Here is a 20,309-nt window from a genome sequence, read left to right on the forward strand (position 1 = left end):
ATCCAAATGGGTCACAGGAAAAGTGGCTGGTGAATGCCAGCCAGTCAGTATGGTTAATTACAAACCACTCTGCTCTGTTTCTCTTGCTGTCTCACCTACTCTGTAGTCTTTCTCTATCTGCCTCAGCTGAAAACAAATAATTTAATATGGTGTGGTCACTGTGATGGTTTGGTGGCAGTGCACCAAAGTAGGAATAGTTAGCAAGCCTCCAGATTTTTTCTTTTTCTTTTTGAGACTTTCATAGGACTGGGATTTTTCCCCTCCACCAGATCATAAGTTATCTGGGTACTAGTCTGTCAGATGAGGCAAAACCAAGGTCCTGTATGCAACATACACTTACTGACCTAGACTCAGTGCACATTTACATACATGTATACAAGAACCCATGGTAACGAAAGGGTTGACCCTGGAAAAATGTTTATATCTGTAGAGAAAAACTCACTCTAATTGGTCAGTTAACTGATCTGTTTAGATTTTTTTCTTTCCATGGATCAGCTGTTTCAAGTTCTGTGGGTCATTGTTTCTTCAGATATTCAGTTCAAACAAAATATGATTATTAATATTGTGGTCTACAGATAAATAGATTAAATTGATTATTGATTCATTTAATGTGTTGGTACTAAAAAAATAAAAAAAAGAGAAAAAAGTGCACATGCCCACATGCATGGGTGAAACCTAAAGTTGGATCACAGAGGCTTGTTTTAACAAAAATGTGACTTGATTCTTTTGTCCCATTTCAGTAGTCCAGTAGAATGATCTGGGCTGGGGGGCATGGTTTTTATATAACTTAATACTCATATTTTATAAGAAAACTCTTTTCTTTCATGTTTTTTTATATATGTATACTCTTTATCTCACATGCACGCACATGCATGCACACACCCACGCCCACACGCACGCGCGCACACACGCACGCGCACACACACACACACACACACACACACAGATTCATTTAGTTACATTATTTATTGATCCAAGATTATGTGTCCAGTAGAAGTACTTTTTGTTGGCACCATTTCAAACTTGTCTTAAACTAGTTAAAGTTAAATGGATTTTGGTATAATTGATCGGATATCTTGTTTCTTCTGTATAGTGGATTTGATTATTCAGTGTAATAGACCATTGTTTTGGGTAGTATCTTTTTTTCAGTATTTTCATTTAATTTGGTCAGTTGGTGTCATTGTTTTTATGGATTTCTTTCCTATGTGTATTTGCAGCAAGGTTAAATAAATTACTTTTAAAGTTTTATGTCCATATCATGATTTCTTTCCTTTCTGAATTTGTAGCAGGGTTAAATTGCTTTTATGTCCATTTTACCCTGTTATGTAGGTCCTATTTTCACAAGGTTGTTGCTGTTTCCATAACCCACCCACCACGGACATGGATTGCAGGATCTGTACAGTGCATTTTTCATCTTCTTTATTTGTTTGCAAGAAGGGAATTAAGGCCCAGCAGGTCGACACTAGGTTGACCTGAGAAATCAGAAAAAAATGATTACCACCCTGTACTGACCAGCAGCCAATTCTGAGATTAAAGCCTGAACCGTCAGATTTAAAGTCAAATGCTCTAACCACTTGGCTGTGTTCCTTTCTGTCTGTCGTTGTTGTCTGGATGTTTTCAAGAATCATATGATTGTTTATAAATACTTGTATAAGATAGATAAAATTGTTATTATTATTATTTTTTTTTTTTTTAACGTTTTCAGAAATTCAAGATGTGGTGTAAAACAAAAACAGATTACTCTCTTTCTTATCTTTCTCTACTCACTTTCCTATCTTTCCATCAATTATTTGTTGTTTTTTTCTGTGCAGGCTTCCTTCTTGAATAAGAAGTTGAATGTTGGTGGAAAAAGAGTAAACCTGGCAATATGGGTGAGTATTTTGATGTACTGTGATTACAGTAATTGAGTAAAGTGTAACATGGTTGGAGCATATATTATATATACAAAATAGATGTATATATTATATGACTAAAATTCTATGCATATTCCTTAAAAAAATACATTGATTGAACCCATCAGAAAAGACTAATATTCTTTGAATTGATTGATAACATACATCATTACATGTGTGCACTTCAACAATACTGGAAAAAAAACTGGGCAGAGTAGAGTGTAGGATGCTCCACTTTCTTAGAAATTTTCACAATATTCATAATGTGCTGGTGTTTTTTGTTTTGCCTCATACTTGATTAGTTCATAGTAGATATTAATCATTTGGTGATTGAAATAAAGCTATTTCAGTGCAGAAAAGATTTTCTGCTATTTTCTGTGATTTTTGTGTGTGTTTATGTTTGTTTCAAAATTGCGGCAAAATATGAGACATGACGCTGATGAGCATTGGTACTAACTTTGCAGGTCTCTTTCAGGTGCTAGATTGACTCTACACAGCAGTTATTTGTGTTTCTCTTATAATACAAATCATCTACATGTGTTAAGCAACAGTTCGTGAATGGAAGCTTTAACAAATTGCTTATGGAACTTCAAAATTACCTTTTGCATGCATTACTTTTGTGTCCTGTTCGATCATCTGCTTTGCATCTGATGCCAGCACCACAATAATGTGTAGCTGATCTGTGCACTGTGATAAATCAGTGCATATCATTCCATCTTTGGGTTTTTAACTTTTGAAGGTTTTGGTGAGCTATGCTAATTTCTGAGCGTTATTCTCTTAGGCCGAACATCGTTTCCATATGTCACGCACATAAAAACACATATGCCACAGCAATTTTATCCTGCTTTCACAGATTTCAGTGTGCACACAATGGTGCATTCCATCAATGGTTAGTCACCACACACCAGCCAGAGGCCGAATGCATAGATGTAAACATTTCGTCATTTCAAAGCTAGCCATGTCCACCACACCCTACCGTTGTGCAACATCAGACACAGCGCACAGCTGGGGTTATTGTCGATATCCAGTGCTTGTTCACCCTTGCAAGAATTAAGAAGAAGCCAGCTGTTTTCTTATCAATATTTTACCATGTATATGTGTGTTTAAACAATTTCAAATGAAAAGTACTTTAAAAGTCTGTGGATTTGTGTTTGTGGTTACGCAAAATTAACATGAATATATCAGTTGATGACACGAAGTGCATGGCAACATTAGACACAACAGATCTTTGTCAGATTTTCCAGCGTGTGACCAGTTAGGTGAAGGACAGTGTACAATAAGTAAAAACTGGCGGTATACTTGAAGCATGGACTTCCACTGGTTTCAAGTTAATTCAATATTTAAAGATTGTCAGAGATCATTTTTTGCTTGAGGCAATTTTTTAATTCCTGAACGAAGTACATATTAATGATTTAATATTACTGATTGACTCATTGAGATAGAATCATAGATTGTTTTTTTAAAGATCAGTCTTTTTTGGTTTTCAGTTTTGTTATATAATGAATTAAGAGATTGTGTGAATTCATACTTTTCACATTTGAATGGCTTTTTCTTTTGATGTTGTTTCATTCAGAAATGGTCTCTTCCATGGCACTGACAGGGCTCCCAAAGTTTTTATGAATTTTTTTTTCAGTTGATAGAAATTAGAACAGAGGAGATAAAGTTATGCCATGATTGTTTATAACTGAGTCAGATGGCTGTGACCCTTCAACGGAAAAACAGAAAGTAGTGTTAAACCTGAATGACATTAGTGTAGACCTGTGGTAATTCATTAATATGATTAATTGGGTCAGTTGTGCTCTTGTTTTTCAGTGAAATAAGAAGACATCCCTGTCTGACTTAGACAACAGAATTAGTAGTAGTCAGCTTGGTCAGCATATTGTAATCGTTCCGTGGAAGATATATATATATATATACAGACTTGGCAGTGGTGATGACACTGTTGATAGTAACTGAGTCCTTTCGCCTGTAACAAAATTGTCACCAGTCCTTCACCCCCACTGACTCCCCTCCACCCAACCTTCTCCCCCCTGTAGAAATATCCCATAAATCAGTGTGGAAATGTGGAGCCCCTCCACCCAACCTCCTCCCCCCTGTAGAAATATCCCATACAACAGTGTGGAAATGTGTAGCCCCTCCACCCAACCTTCTCCCCCCTGTAGAAATATCCAATACATCAGTGTGAAAAATGTGTAGCCCCTCCACCCAACCTTCTCCCCCCTGTAGAAATATCCCATACATCAGTGTGGAAATATGTAGCCCCTCCACCCAACATTCCCCCCCCCTGTAGAAATATCCCATACAACAGTGTGGAAATGTGTAGCCCCTCCACCTAACATTCCCCCCCCCCTGTAGAAATGTCCCATACAACAGTGTGGAAATGTGTAGCCCCTCCACCCAACCTTCTCCGCCCTGTAGAAATGTCCCATACATCAGTGTGGAAATGTGTAGCCCCTCCACCCAACCTCCTCCCCCCTGTAGAAATATCCCATACATCAGTGTGGAAATGTGGAGCCCCTCCACCCAACCTCCTCCCCCCTGTAGAAATATCCCATACAACAGTGTGGAAATGTGTAGCCCCTCCACCCAACCTCCTCCCCCCTGTAGAAATATCCCATACATCAGTGTGGAAATGTGGAGCCCCTCCACCTAACATTCCCCCCCCCCTGTAGAAATATCCCATACATCAGTGTGGAAATGTGTAGCCCCTCCACCCAACCTTCTCCGCCCTGTAGAAATGTCCCATACATCAGTGTGGAAATGTGTAGCCCCTCCACCCAACCTTCTCCGCCCTGTAGAAATGTCCCATACATCAGTGTGGAAATGTGTAGCCCCTCCACCCAACATTCTCCCCCCTGTAGAAATATCCCATACAACAGTGTGGAAATGTGGAGCCCCTCCACCCAACCTTCTCCGCCCTGTAGAAATGTCCCATACATCAGTGTGGAAATGTGTAGCCCCTCCACCCAACCTTCTCCGCCCTGTAGAAATGTCCCATACATCAGTGTGGAAATGTGTAGCCCCTCCACCCAACATTCTCCCCCCTGTAGAAATATCCCATACATCAGTGTGGAAATGTGGAGCCCCTCCACCCAACATTCTCCCCCCTGTAGAAATATCCCATACATCAGTGTGGAAATGTGTAGCCCCTCCACCTAACATTCTCCCCCCTGTAGAAATATCCCATACAACAGTATGGAAATGTGGAGCCCCTCCACCCAACCTTCTCCGCCCTGTAGAAATATCCCATACATCAGTGTGGAAATGTGTAGCCCCTCCACCCAACCTTCTCCCCCCTGTAGAAATATCCCATAAATCAGTGTGGAAATGTGGAGCCCCTCCACCCAACATTCTCCCCCCTGTAGAAATATCCCATACAACAGTGTGGAAATGTGGAGCCCCTCCACCCAACCTTCTCCCCCCTGTAGAAATATCCCATACAACAGTGTGGAAATGTGGAGCCCCTCCACCCAACCTTCTCCCCCCTGTAGAAATGTCCCATACAGCTTCACCACACCCTTCCCCACATGGAGGTGTACACATGAGGATGAAATATATATATATCCTCAGATAAATGATTATGTATGCTTCCCCATTTCCCTAGTGAATGTCTTTATGACAGTCTACATTAATTTATTGATTGTCAACATCTTAAGTCTCTGTCGTTTCCGGGTTTCCTAAAAAAATTTCACTTGCTAAAAGCAGAGACCTTGAGGTACACACACATCTGTCAGTCGTGGGTGACAGAAAGGCCACATATTTGACAGTTTGTATGATTTTATAATATTGTATTATATATAGTACATGTAGCAGTGGGGGGAAGTGTTTTTTGTTTGAAGCTGTTGGCCCCCTCCTGAGTATTGACCTCAATACATCATTACATGTCTCTGTGTCTGCAGTTAGCTCAGGTCATAAAGTATTCAGACATAATATAATGTTCAGTGGTGCAATCCTCCCTTACCCTGTGTGTGTGTGTGTGTGTGTGTGTGTGTGTGTGTGTGTGTGTGTGTGTAATACAGTGTTATAAGTAACACTTACAGAGACACAACTCACTCTCTGTCACTCTGTGTGTATGCCATTCTGATTTAATGTGTCCTTTTTGCAGGGAATCCAGAGAGGATGAAGTCCATTTTGTTTTGAAATGTCCTGTCCTTACTGACCTACGAATCCAGCTCATTCCTAAGAAATATTATGCATATCTGTGTACATTTCGACTATGTTTACAGATATCATCGGTGGATGAAAACACTATACGTTGTTTTGCTTTGTTTCTTTGTAAAGCATTTCAGTTAAGAGAGACACTTACATCCTAGTTTTATTGGAGCTTGTTATGGAATATGCTGCACTGTTTGCATTAACAATTACAGTGACACATACGAAACAAAATTTTGTTAACCCCTGTTCATATGGGGCTATGGTCTTAACTGAATAAACCATCTTGAATCTTGAATGTGTGTGTATATTTCATCTCTCTCTCTCATACTTTGCCTGTTTCCCCCCTCTCCCCCTTCTGCCGCTCTCATGCATTGTTGTTATAAATGAGACAACATATGGTCTCACACATCATTACACTCTCTCTGTGTTTCACCAGTACCAGCACCAACCTGTTCCTGGTCACAGATGGTGCAGCGTAAATTATAGTGAATAGGCCTTTCAAGTATTAATTACTTAATGGCTTCTGCAACAGACTGGTCAGTAGGGTGGTGGAGAATGGAATAATGATTGTGAGATTGAATCCCCCCAGATTGCCCCTCTCCCCCTTCCTGATAAATGACTGGCTAGTTTGCATTGTTGAAGTCGTACAATGTGTGACTGTTAATAACGCCCATCTGTTCTCATATAAATGATGCTGATCAGACTGGTATTCATGCCTGTTGAGATTTCCAAATCTTCATCTTCATCCTCTTCATTTGTGGGCTGTGACTCGCGCGTTCACTCATGTACAAGTTGGATTTTATGTGTATGACCGTTTTTACCTCTGCCGTGTTGGCAACCATACTCAGTTTTCAGGGGGGACAAACCTTCATGAAAAAGTAATGTTTTATTCTATGAAATGATCTTCGGGCAAGTATCTTGTAAATGTACGAAAAAGTTATAATAACAAATAACGTCAAAGAGAAAGAAACAAAACATGTCATAAAAGCACCAGGCACTTACATTTAATGAAATCTGTCTTCTTTTTTCAGTTTAGATCTCTTTGCATATGGGATGTTTGGAAATTTTAAGTTCGAATCTGTTGAAAATTAGAAAAGCAAAGACAACACTGACTCGCACTGATTCACTTAATTATGTCTGTTGGTAGTACGGGGTATGTCCACTCAGTAGTGTTTAATGTTTGTGAATGCACAGAGATCAAATCCGTTTGTGTGTGTGTGACCTGAAAGACCTGTCACAAAAAACTAATGAAAACTTTGAGAAAAAGGAAGGCAATACTCCAACAGTGTAACATGAAGCATTTGATGCTGGGATCCTAGCATTTATATTTGTTTCCATGTTAAAGCAAAACCAAATAATGGGAGGATCAGTCATTTATCATCTTGTGACGTTTTGTGTTAATTTGAGAATGACCACATTGTTCAACCATCATCAGCTTTGGGCATTAAAGAGAATGAACACACTAACTTCTATCAAATCACTAACACGGCCTCCTTTTATTGTTGGAGAATATTGAAGTGACACAACTTTCTCAAAAAATAGGTCACAGAAACCAGCTTATGCAAAAGAAGAATCTAGCTTGTACTGTGAGAAGATTCAAAGACCATTCAAAGGATACAGTCGTCAAAGGAGAAAGTTGGATATTGCCCACCAAACATCAGCAAAAGATGATGAAATGTGCTTTGTGTGATGAATGCAACACTAGTTTCCGGATATGAAAGAGATCATTCACTGCTGAAGAAAAGCTGAAAACTTTGTAAAGAAAAACAGCTTGTGACAAGTGAAACTGGCCCATCCCTTTCTTCCAAGAAATGTCATCCTGCACTGACCTGCCCCTTTCTTCCAAGAAATGCCATCCTACACTGACCTGCCCCTTTCTTCCAAGAAATGCCATCCTACACTGACCTGCCCCTTTCTTCCAAGAAATGTCATCCTGCACTGACCTGCCCCTTTCTTCCAAGAAATGTCATCCTACACTGACTCGCCCCTTTCTTCCAAGAAATGCCATCCTACACTGACCCACCCCTTTCTTCCAAGAAATGCCATCCTACACTGACCTGCCCCTTTCTTCCAAGCAATGCCATCCAGCACTGACGCGCCCCTTTTCTTCCAACCAATGCCATCCTACACTGAAACCCTTTCTTCCAAGAAATGCCATCCTGCACTGACCCGCCCCTTTCTTCCAAGAAATGCCATCCTACACTGACCCACCCCTTTCTTCCAAGAAATGCCATCCTACACTGAAACCCTTTCTTCCAAGAAATGTCATCCTGCACTGACTCGCCCCTTTCTTCCAAGAAATGTCATCCTACACTGACCTGCCCCTTTCTTCCAAGAAATGTCATCCTGCACTGACCCACCCCTTTCTTCCAAGAAATGCCATCCTACACTGACCTGCCCCTTTCTTCCAAGAAATGCCATCCTACACTGAAACCCTTTCTTCCAAGAAATGTCATCCTACACTGACCCGCCCCTTTCTTCCAAGAAACGTCATCCTACACTGACCTGCCCCTTTCTTCCTCCTCTTCTTCTTCTTTGCGTTCGACAGCTACGCAGTCAGGGTCGAAGTCCGAGGGATGCCACAAACTCGGACGTCCAGTGAAGATCGGCTGCCATCCCCCAGAGCTTGGTGTTGAGGTCAGCACCCCCAGGCCAGGACTGCTGCCGCATCTTCTCATACAGGGGGCAGTCTTGGAGAATATGGGATGGGGTCTGGTCAGCCTGGCCGCAATCACATAGGGATGTGGCTGCCACTCCAATCCTCTTCAGGTGTGCTCGGAGGCCGCAGTGTCCTGTGCGAAGGCGGTAGATGGTAGTCTGGTGTCTTCTCTCCAGTGTCCTGATGGGATCTTGGTGTGCCTGGTAGCCTCCGTTCAGGGTGACCCAGCCTCTTCGGAATCTGCTGCGGAGGAGAGTTTTTGTTTCCTCATGTGTGGCAGGAATAGTTGGCTGTGTGAGCTGGCTTCCTTCCTTGGTGAGGTGGTCTGCACGCTCGTTGCCTGGGAGGCCTACATGTGCAGGCACCCACTGGAGGGTCGTTGGGGCTGTTTGGGTAAGGGTTGTGAGGGAGGCCTTAAGGGACTGGATAAGTGGACCAGGATCAGGGGAGTCAAGGGCCTGCAAGTTTACCTTCTGCATCATCAGTTCACTAAGTTTGTTACTGAGTATATTAAATAGATAATTTAGATCTATATTGAGATTTATCGATGGCATATTCTTTGCTTTTTATCCCAAATGACAATTTCTTGTCATTGTCACAGCCTTGGCTGCAGGTTGATGACTGAAGAAATATTTGTCAGTTACCTGGAATACCTTCATGGAGGGAAATGAAAGTGTGCTCAACACATTGTTTTGAAGCATTTAGATTTCAGTCTTTGTGCTGTCTAGTTGTTGCTTTTTATTCTTGAGCAAATTCCCTTTTCATGATGATGTTGATTCTCTTATGAGGTATCATCAAAAAAGATGAGTTGTGTGAATACATGTATACATGTGTTGGCAGATCAGGAGTGATTTCATGTGATTCAGTTGTTGACAGGACATGGCAGATCAGCAGTGATTTCTTATGATTATGTTGTTGACAGGACATTATTATTATTATTATTATTATGAGTATTTACGCCTTATCTTGAAAATAAGCCCAAGGCTTATAGATGGAACACATATAATGTAAATATCAAAATGGAAAAATTGAACACAAGATACCAAACAGTGAAAACTATCCATCTCCCCCCCATCTCCCCTCCCCCCACACACAATACACACAAGCACACATGCTCGCACACACACACAAAAGTCATAGCACACAATCGTAAATAGTAGACAATCAAAAATACTACCAACAAATTCTGAAACTATCAAAACTCACTCACAAATAGTCATTTCAGTTCATACTGGAAACAGATGAGCTGTTGAGAGTTAATCAGGAGGGGAAAAGGTGGGTCTTCAGACTGGATTTGAAGGATTGCAGTGAAGATGAGTGACAGAGAGGCTGAGAAAGTTGATTCCAAAGAAAGGGGGCTTGGTATGAAAAACTGCGTTGGCCATACGTTTTGGTTTGAGCAGGGGAGATCCCAAGCATATGGGTGTCAGAAGAAGAGTGGAGTTGGCATGAGAGTATGTAAGGATGAATGAGATCAGAAAGATACTGTGGACCAGAAGCCTCAATGGACTTGAAACAAAGAGAGACGACTTTGTAAATAATTCTTTCTTGTACTGGGAGCCAGTGTTAAGTATGAAGGAGAGGAGAGATGTGATCAAATTTACAGGACCGAAAGACAAGACGAGCAGCATAGTTCTGGACTTTCTGAAGCCTAGCAATGAGGTAGCTGGGTGAACCAACAAGTAGGGAATTACAATAACCCAAGCGGGACAGCACAGAGATACAGAGGAGAGTTTTGGTTGCATCTTCAGTCAGGAGATGACGAATGGATAAAATTCAGCGAATTTCAAAGTAACACAGTTTGCATATATATTTGCAACATGCTGCTGGTAGGAAAGAGACTGGTCGAGTATGACACCAAGATTTCGGACAGAAGAGGAAAGAGGAATGTCAGTGCCACTGAGGGAGACTTGAAGAAGGAAGAGAGACTGAGTGGCAAAGTCTTTGGTGGATGATAATCTTGATTTCAGTTTTATCCTCATGGCAGATCAGGAGTGATTTCATGTGATTCTCTTTGTTATCAACAGGACATGGCAGATCAGGAATGATTTCATGTCATTTTGTTGTCGACAAGACATGGCAGATCAGGAGTGATTTCATGTGATTCTGTTGTTGACAGGACATGGCAGATCAGGAGTGATTTCATGTGATTCTGTTGTTGACAGGACATGGCAGATCAGGAGTGATTTCATGTGATTCTTTTTGTTATGTTGTTGACAGGACATGGCAGATCAGGAGTGATTTCATGTGATTCTGTTGTTGACAGGACATGGCAGATCAGGAGTGATTTCATGTGATTCTTTTTGTTATGTTGTTGACAGGACATGGCAGATCAGGAGTGATTTCATGTGATTCAGTTGTTGACAGGACATGGCAGATCAGGAGTGATTTCATGTGATTGACAAGACACGGCAGGTCAGGAGTGATTTCATGTGATTGTGTTTGTTATGTTGTTGACAGGACACGGCCGGTCAGGAGCGATTTCATGCCCTAGGCCCAATTTATTACAGGGACAGCAATGGTGCCATCTTAGTCTATGACATCACAGATGAGGACTCTTTTCAAAAGGTTGGTATCAGTCATAAGTTACTCATGCTGATTTTTATCATTAATCAATTTAATGTTGGTCATATGTGACACTGATGATGATGGTTTTCCACAAGGACCATTTGTTTACCTCACAAGATGAAGTGTGATGATGATAATGATAAAGTGCATAGAGCTTCAAGGATATGCGCTATAGCAAGATGTCTCAATAAATAAAAATATGGTTTTCCACAAGGACCATCTGTAGACCTCACACGATGAAGTGTGATAATGATGGTTTTCCACAAGGACCATCTGTAGACCTCACACGATGAAGTGTGATAATGATGGTTTTCCACAAGGATCATCTGCAGACCTCACAAGATGAAGTGTGATAATGATGATGATGGTTTTCCATAGGGATCAACTTGTGACCTTACATGATGAAGTGTGATAATGATAATGATGGTTTTCCACAAGGATCATCTCATGACCTCACACGATGAAGTTTGATGATGATGATGATGGTTTTCCACCAGGATCATTTCATGACCTCACACAATGAAGTGCGATAATGATAATGATGGCTTTCCACCAGGATCATCTCATGACCTCACATGATGAAGTTTGATGATGATAATGTTGATGATGGTTTTCCACAAGGATCATCTCATGACCTCACACGATGAAGTGTGATAATGATAATGATGGCTTTCCACAAGGATCATCTCATGACCTAACATGATGAAGTTTGATGATGATGGTTTTCCACAAGGATCATCTCATGACCTCACACGATGAAGTGTGATAATGATAATGATGGTTTTCCACAAGGATCATCTCATGACCTCACACGATGAAGTGTGATAATGATAATGATGGTTTTCCACAAGGATCATCTCATGACCTCACACGATGAAGTGTGATAATGGTAATGATGGTTTTCCACAAGGATCATCTCATGACCTCACACGATAAGTGTGATAATGATAATGATGGTTTTCCACAAGGATCATCTCATGACCTTACAAAATGAAGTCTGCATCCCCCCTCCCCCCCTTCCTATCCACACACTATTTTTTCTTTAGCGATTGAGTATTCTGAATTTTAACAAACAGCTTTGACTCATGGGTAGTCATGGAACGTATAAATCACCCTTAGAAACTAAGATCTATAGATCAGTTGATGTCTGCAGCTTTTGCTTCAGGATGAAAATAGTGTGTGAATGATATAAAAATTCAGTAACCATATGTCAAAGCTTATGAAGTGTGGAACCTACATTATTGATGTGCTTTATCAATTTGGTGGCATACAGTGCATTTGATAATGTATGAAAAGTTGTGTGCATTATGGGATATCTGTGATGGTGTGCAGGTGAAGAACTGGGTGAAAGAGCTGAGGCGCATGCTGGGTCAGGACGTGACACTTTGCATTGTGGGTAACAAGACTGATCTGGAGAAAGACCGACATGTTCCTGTGCAGGAAGCAGAGGCGTATGTACACTGCTTACATAGTTTGGCTGTCAGTATGTACACAGCTTGCATAGTTTCGCTGTCAGTTTGTATACTGCTTACATAGTTTGGCTGTCAGTGTGTACACTGTGTACATAGTTTGGCTGTCCGTGTGTACATTGCTTACATAGTTTGGCTGTCAGTGTTTATACTGCTCAATAGTTTGGTTGTCAGTATGTACACTGCTTGCATAGTTTGGCTGTCAGTGTGTACACTGCTGACATAGTTTGGCTGTCAGTATGTCCATTGCTTACATAGTTTGGCTGTCAGTGTTATACTGCTTACATAGTTTGGCTGTCAGTGTGTACATTGCTTACATAGTTTGGCTGTTAGTGTTTATATTGCTTACATAGTTTGGCTGTCAGTGTAGTGCCCCAAATGTTTTCACTGTTTACAGAGGACATGTACACTGCTTACATAGTTTGGCTGTCAGTGTAGTGCCCCAAATGTTTCACTGTTTACAGAGGACATATACACTACTTACATAGTTTGGCTGTCAGTGTGTACACTGCTTACATATAGTTTGGCTGTCAGTGTAGTGCTCCATATGTTTCACTGTTTACAGAGGACATGTACAGTACTTACATAGACTAGTTTGGCTTTCAGTGTAGTGTCCCATGTGTTTCACTGTTTACAGAGGACATGTACACTACTTACATAGACTAGTTTGGCTGTCAGTGTAGTGCCACATATGTTTCACTGTTTACAGAGGACATGTACACTACTTACATAGTTTGGCTGTCAGTGTAGTGCCACATATGTTTCACTGTTTACAGAGGACATGTACACTACTTACATAGTTTGGCTGTCAGTGTAGTGCCACATATGTTTCACTGTTTACAGAGGACATGTACACTACTTACATAGTTTGGCTGTCAGTGTAGTGCCCCATATGTTCACTGTTTACAGAGGACAAGTACAGTACTTACATAGTTTGGCTGTCAATGTAGTGCCCCATATGTTCACTGTTTACAGAGGACATGTACAGTACTTGCATAGTTTGGCTGTCAGTGTAGTGCCCCGTATGTTCACTGTTTACAGAGGACATGTACAGTACTTACATAGTTTGGCTGTCAGTGTAGTGCCCCAAATGTTTCACTGTTTACAGAGGACATATACACTACTTACATAGTTTGGCTGTCAGTGTGTACACTGCTTACATATAGTTTGGCTGTCAGTGTGTCCACTGCTTACTTAGTTTGGCTGTCAATGTAGTGCTCCATATGTTTCACTGTTTACAGAGGACATGTACAGTACTTACATAGACTAGTTTGGCTTTCAGTGTAGTGTCCCATGTGTTTCACTGTTTACAGAGGACATGTACACTACTTACATAGACTAGTTTGGCTGTCAGTGTAGTGCCACATATGTTTCACTGTTTACAGAGGACATGTACACTACTTACATAGTTTGGCTGTCAGTGTAGTGCCACATATGTTTCACTGTTTACAGAGGACATGTACACTACTTACATAGTTTGGCTGTCATTGTAGTGCCACATATGTTTCACTGTTTACACAGGACATGTACACTACTTACATAGTTTGGCTGTCAGTGTAGTGCCCCATATGTTCACTGTTTACAGAGGACAAGTACAGTACTTACATAGTTTGGCTGTCAATGTAGTGCCCCATATGTTCACTGTTTACAGAGGACATGTACAGTACTTGCATAGTTTGGCTGTCAGTGTAGTGCCCCATATGTTCACTGTTTACAGAGGACATGTACAGTACTTACATAGTTTGGCTGTCAGTGTAGTGCCCCGTATGTTCACTGTTTACAGAGGACATTACAGTATTTACATAGTTTGGCTGTCAGTGTGTCCACTGCTTACATATAATTTGGCTGTCAGTGGTCCACTGCTTACTTAGTTTGGCTGTCAGTGTAGTGCTCCATATGTTTCACAATTTACAGAGGACATGTACAGTACTTACATAGTGTGGCTGTCATTGTAGTGCCCCATATGTTCACTGTTTACAGAGGACACGTACAGTGCTTACATAGTTTGACTGTCAGTGCAGTGCCTCATATGTTCACTGTTTACAGAGGACATGTACACTACTTACATAGTTTGGCTGTCAGTGTAGTGCCCCATATGTTCACTTTTTACACAGGACATGTACACTACTTACATAGTTTGGCTGTCAGTGTGTACACTGCTTACTTAGTTTGGCTGTCAGTGTAGTGCCGCATATGTTCACTGTTTACACAGGACATGTACACTACTTACATAGTTTGATGGTCAGTGTAGTGCCCCATATGTTTCACTCTGTTTCTCTCAACTGTACGTAAATTGTGTGTCTGTTCTATGTGAGTTATATTAGAATTCAAGAAGTCAGTCAGTGGGTATATAAAGCTGTGTATTTTCCCTTTAATGTTTTTGACTTGAAAGGTTAATGTTGGGCTACATCTGTTACCCTTATGCACAGTGTTAAAAAAGAGTCATCTATATATATATATCATGTTATGTGTGGATCATTGAAAGAAATGAAATGCTCCTCTGGAAAAATGCAATTAGATTCTGCCTGTTGAGATTGTAATCATTTGGTATGATTTCTCATGCCCCAGTTCTTGGCAAGGCAGAGGGAATGCTTGAGAATCACTATGGTATACACGGTTGATTTACAAGTAAAACAAGGTATACAGCAAGCAGATATAGGCCATGCTTGAGAATCACTATTGTGTACAGGTTGATTTACAAGTAAAACAAGGGGTACAGCAAATAGATATAGGCCATGCTTTACAAGTAAAACAGAGTGACAGAATTTTTTCTTTGTGCAGGTACGCAGCGTCGGTGAATGCCAAGCATTTTCACTCCTCAGCCAAGTTGAACAGGGGAATAGAAGAGCTCTTCCTGGATTTGAGCAAAAGTGAGTATGCCAGTGGGAACAAATTGATCATGTTCACTTCATGGCTGTAATGAAAGCTCTTTGGGGGGGGCGGGGTAGTGATTTTTACTGCAGAACAGTGGTGATTTGAGCTGGTGGGAGTACAACAGTGGTGGTTTGAGGTGATTGGGGGAGGGAAGTGATTGTTGCTGCTGAACAGTAGTGATTTGAGGTGACGGGGGGGGGGGTGGGGGGGGGCAACAGTGACGATTTGAAGTGATGTGGGAGGGAAGTGATTTTTGCTGCAGAACAGTGTTGATTTGAGGTGATGGAATGGGTGACGCTGGTTAGTTTGTAAATATTATCAGAAAAATCAGTGCGGTGACCACACAGTGCTCTGTGTCACAGATATGGTAGAGAAATCAGTGTGGTGACCACGCAGTCACTGTCACAGATACGGTAGAGAAATCAGTGTGGTGACCATGTAGTGCTCTGTGTTACAGATATGATAGAGAAATCAGTGTGGTGACCACGCAGTGCTCTGTGTCACAGATATGATAGAGAAATGAGTGTGGTGACCATGTAGTGCTCTGTGTTACAGATATGATAGAGAAATCAGTATGGTGACCATGTAGTGCTCTGTGTTACAGATATGATAGAGAAATCAGACGGGACGATGGGCCGGACGCGTAATGGAGGCAGCAGCCGACGCAACGTGGTGGTGGTGGATGATGAACAGGCACAGGCACCCAAGTCTGGATGCTGTGGTTAGACCCCCCATCCCCCAACCCCTCCCCCCTAGCCCCCACCCCCACACCCTCTTGGTTGTCAGCCCGGAGGCCAGCAGAAAGGAAGGGCAGAGGATGGTGACAGCAACCTCCCTTTAATGCCCGACGTGAAGGGCTGTGTTGGGTCTGGTGGACAGAAAGGACTGGCTCTTGGGCAGTAGCAGCTGTGGTACCTGTTGTCTGTGCGTGTGTGTGTGTTTGTGGGTGTGGGTGTGGAGGAGTGTGGGTGTGGGGTTGTGTGAAGCTGTGTGCATTTCTTTTTGTCACCCGGGTGGAGAAACTATGCTTTTTCTATGACAGACATATTTGTGGCTGAAAATCACTGAATCTTGAGTGATTTTATGTTTGAGTGCTTGCCCATATGCAGAAAACAGCTCGAAATGAAAGTTGTAGATCTGTGTCACACAGTTAACATCTGGAAGTCCTGGTAGGACTGACAGTGCTTACACAGAAGAGCTGTTTGAGCTGGAAATTGAAATATGGTCTTCTTAAGATGCAGCAAATATTTTGTCATGAAATGGTTTGGTTCTTCTGTTGCATATGCATAGGCATGTGTGTGGTATATGGCCAAATGAATGTGTGAAAGATTTTTGCATGATCGTGAAATAAAAATGACTAATGCAAAGTATATGCGTGCTGTATTTATTATATAACCTGGTGAATCAGGCAGACAACTGATAATTCTGGCAAGAAGCCTTGAATGACTATGGTGATGATAGCTGTTCTGGCAAGAAGCCTTGAATGACTATGGTGATGATGGCTGTTCTGGCAAGAAGCCTTGAGGATTGTTCTGGCAAGAAGCCTTGAATGACTATGGTGTTGTTAGCTGTTCTGACAAGAAGCCTTGAATGACCATGGTGATGATGCTGTTCTGGCAAGAAACCTTGAATGACCATGGTGATGATTGCTGATTGTTCAGTCAAGAAGCCTTGAATGACTGTGGTGTTGTTAGCTGTTCTGGCAAGAAGCCTTGAATGACCATGGTGATGATAGCTGATACTGCAGCACAGGATGCTTGTGCTGTCTGCTGGTGTAGACACTGGTGTCAGCCGTTGTCAGGCTGCTGTTGACAGCTGATAGTGCAGAACAGGATGCTGGTGTAGACACTGGTGTCAGCCGTTGTCAGGCTGCTGTTGACAGCTGATAGTGCAGAACAGGATGCTGGTGTAGACACTGGTGTCAGCCGTATGCTGGTGTAGACACTGGCGTCAGCCGTTGTCAGGCTGCTGTTGACAGCTGATAGTGCAGAACAGGACGCTGGTGTAGACACTGGTGTCAGCCGTTGTCAGGCTGCTGTTTTGACATGAAAACTGTGGCTGATGTCTCCGCAGGCAACAGGACAGAGGATCTTGGATGTAGGTGTGTTGTACACACTTTTGCTAGTGTTGCATAGAAATGAATGAAAAATGATCAAGTTTCAAAAAGAATTTGATTTGGCTTTCCCAGAAGACAGTTTTCTCAAAGTTCTGTGTATGGTTGGGTCATTGCAAAATACCCAGCTAATTTTGACATCGGCATCTGATTTTTATGGAAAAACAAAGAAACTACAGTACAAATCGGAAAGATTGAAGATCTGATGATGATTTTCTTTCAAGATTTAAGAAGCTGAACTGGTTTTGATTCCCCCCCCCCCCCCCCATTCAAATAGTCACATTTTCTGCATGTTTTGTCACACTTTCAATCTTTAAAGAGGAATTTTTGCTGTTTATTTATCAGAGTGTAATTGGTTTTAAGAATTCACCCACTTAACTATTTAGATTTAAGTTTCAGTTTGTATCTTTATTCTCATTGATCATTTTGTGTGTGTTTTGAAGAGTGAAATCAGTAACCATGCATTTTTTTCTTGATACATTTCAGCAATGAACTTGTGTTCAAACTACTCCGGTTCAGTTGTTTGAGGAAAATATGCAGAAGCAGTAAGCCAGATGCATAGGAAGCTAGTTAGAATGAGGAAGAAGTTGGGTATTAGGAACATATAGCATCAGGCCAGTGGCATGACATCCCCCAAAACTGTAGACTGCATGTAGAAAGGTCATCTGTTGATGGTGCAATGTTAGATTCTTTACACATATTCTGCCAGTTACAGTTGCTTTACACAGTTAGGAGTTACACACATGTACTCATGAAATGAAAGTAGTAGGGAGTAGATTTAGGAAGACAGACTGACTTTTCTGTACATTGGCTTGTTTGGGTTTTTTTTTTTTTGTTTGTTTTTTTATATTGGGCATATGTTCATATTGTGCACAGGGCCTACCATAGTGGTTTGTATTTTGTCTTTGCTCATTTCATTTTTTGGTCTTGCTCATTTAAGAATGTGTGTGTGTGTGTGTGTGTTCCATGAAAGACTTCATAAAGCAAAAATACATCTGGACTTGAGAAGCATTATTCTGCAATTATTTTTGTTATTGTGTAAAAAAAAAAAAAACAACCTATTTTATTTCTGCGTGTTTTCCAATGCTGGTTGATGGCCAGGATCAGGCAGGACGTGGGATTGGCACAGTACTCTAGGTGCTCTGCTGGTAGACCGCACACTGTCAAACCTCTACCCTCTGCCTTCCTCACTTTCCTTGTTGAATTTGAACAAGTGCTGGTATACTGCACACTGTCAAACCTCTCACATCCTCACTTTCCAGTATGACATGGTGCCATGGATTGCAGGCTTTGTGTGAAAATCTCAACCCTTCTCCTCCACACAGACACATACTTAACCCTCACCATTCGCCATGGTCTTAATGGACCAATTTTTGTCTTTAAGAATATGTTTAGATCCATTTTTCATTTTATAAACTCTAGATTTCATGTATCCCTCTAATTCTACTTGGGATTTGTTTTTGCACATTTTCTGTTGTCTCAGTTTTAATCAGTAAATAAATAAAGGCATTTGGCAAATAACTCCTAGTCCAGCGTTGTGGATCGATCCCCCACTCTGAAAAAACAAGCAAAATATACAAACACAAAAAACAAAATATACAGACACAAACACTGCTTTTAAAACTTAGCATCAAGGGACTTGGTCATTACAGCGCCATCTTTCATGACAGTAACCCTGGGTTTGTGTGCATCCATCCCACACCCCCTCAATGATGTGGCTCCCCCAGACCCACAGTATAGTATACACAATGGACCCTACAGCATGTGGGTCCCACAGCATGATACAGATAAGAGTGAATTGCCTCTTTCGCAAGAATGATCCCAACCTGACAATGGAGGACAAAGTGGGTAGATAATGAAGTTGTCTGTACAGGTGATTCCCTCTCCTGTTCAACCCCCACCCCCTCTGGTCACATGTTTCTCCTTCAACAGTACCTACAGGTGATTCTCCTGTTCAACCCCCACCCCCACCCCCTCTGGTCACATGTTTCTCCTTCAACAGTATCTACAGGTGATTCTCCTGTTCAACCCACCCCCACCCATCACATGTTTCTCCCTCAACAGTCTACAGGTGATTCTCCTGTTCAACCCTCCCACCCCCTCTGGTCACACGTTTCTCCTTCAACCGTCTCTACAGGTGATTCTCCTGTTCAGCCACCCATCATCTCTTCATGTCCTGATCTGTCAGACAGGTTTTATTCAGTCATCTCTTCATGTCTTGATTTGTCAGACAAGTTTTATTCCCAGTCATCTCTTTATGTCCTGATCTGTCAGACAAGTTTTATTCCCAGTCATCACTTCATGTCCTGATCTGTCAGACACGTTTTATTCAGTCATCTCTTCATGTCTTTATTTGTCAGACAAGTTTTATTCAGTCATCTCTTCATGTCCTGATTTGTCAAACAAGTTTTATTACCAGTCACTTCATGTCCTGATCTGTCAGACACGTTTTATTCAGTCATCTCTTCATGTCCTGATCTGACAGACAAGTTTTATTCAGTCATCTCTTCATGTCCTGATCTAACAGACAAGTTTTATTCAGTCATCTCTTCATGTCCTGATCTGTCAGGTTTTATTCA

The 20,309-nt window shown here is 41.5% G+C and overlaps 1 protein-coding gene across 1 annotated transcript in view; it reads left to right on the top strand.

Moving 5' to 3' along the window:
• Positions 1-16,984, top strand: part of LOC143283078 (ras-related protein Rab-21-like) — an 18,215-nt gene extending 1,231 nt beyond the window's left edge. The window contains exons 2-6 of the mRNA XM_076589113.1: positions 1,812-1,871; positions 11,167-11,274; positions 12,607-12,725; positions 15,525-15,613; positions 16,222-16,984. Coding sequence (XP_076445228.1) covers positions 1,812-1,871; positions 11,167-11,274; positions 12,607-12,725; positions 15,525-15,613; positions 16,222-16,343 — 498 coding nt within the window. The 3' untranslated portion in view covers positions 16,344-16,984. The remainder of the gene's footprint in view (positions 1-1,811; positions 1,872-11,166; positions 11,275-12,606; positions 12,726-15,524; positions 15,614-16,221) is intronic.
• Positions 16,985-20,309: the final 3,325 nt, after the last annotated feature.

The sequence above is a fragment of the Babylonia areolata genome, chromosome 6 (genome assembly GCF_041734735.1).
Source record: "Babylonia areolata isolate BAREFJ2019XMU chromosome 6, ASM4173473v1, whole genome shotgun sequence".
NCBI classification, from domain to species: domain Eukaryota; kingdom Metazoa; phylum Mollusca; class Gastropoda; order Neogastropoda; family Buccinidae; genus Babylonia; species Babylonia areolata.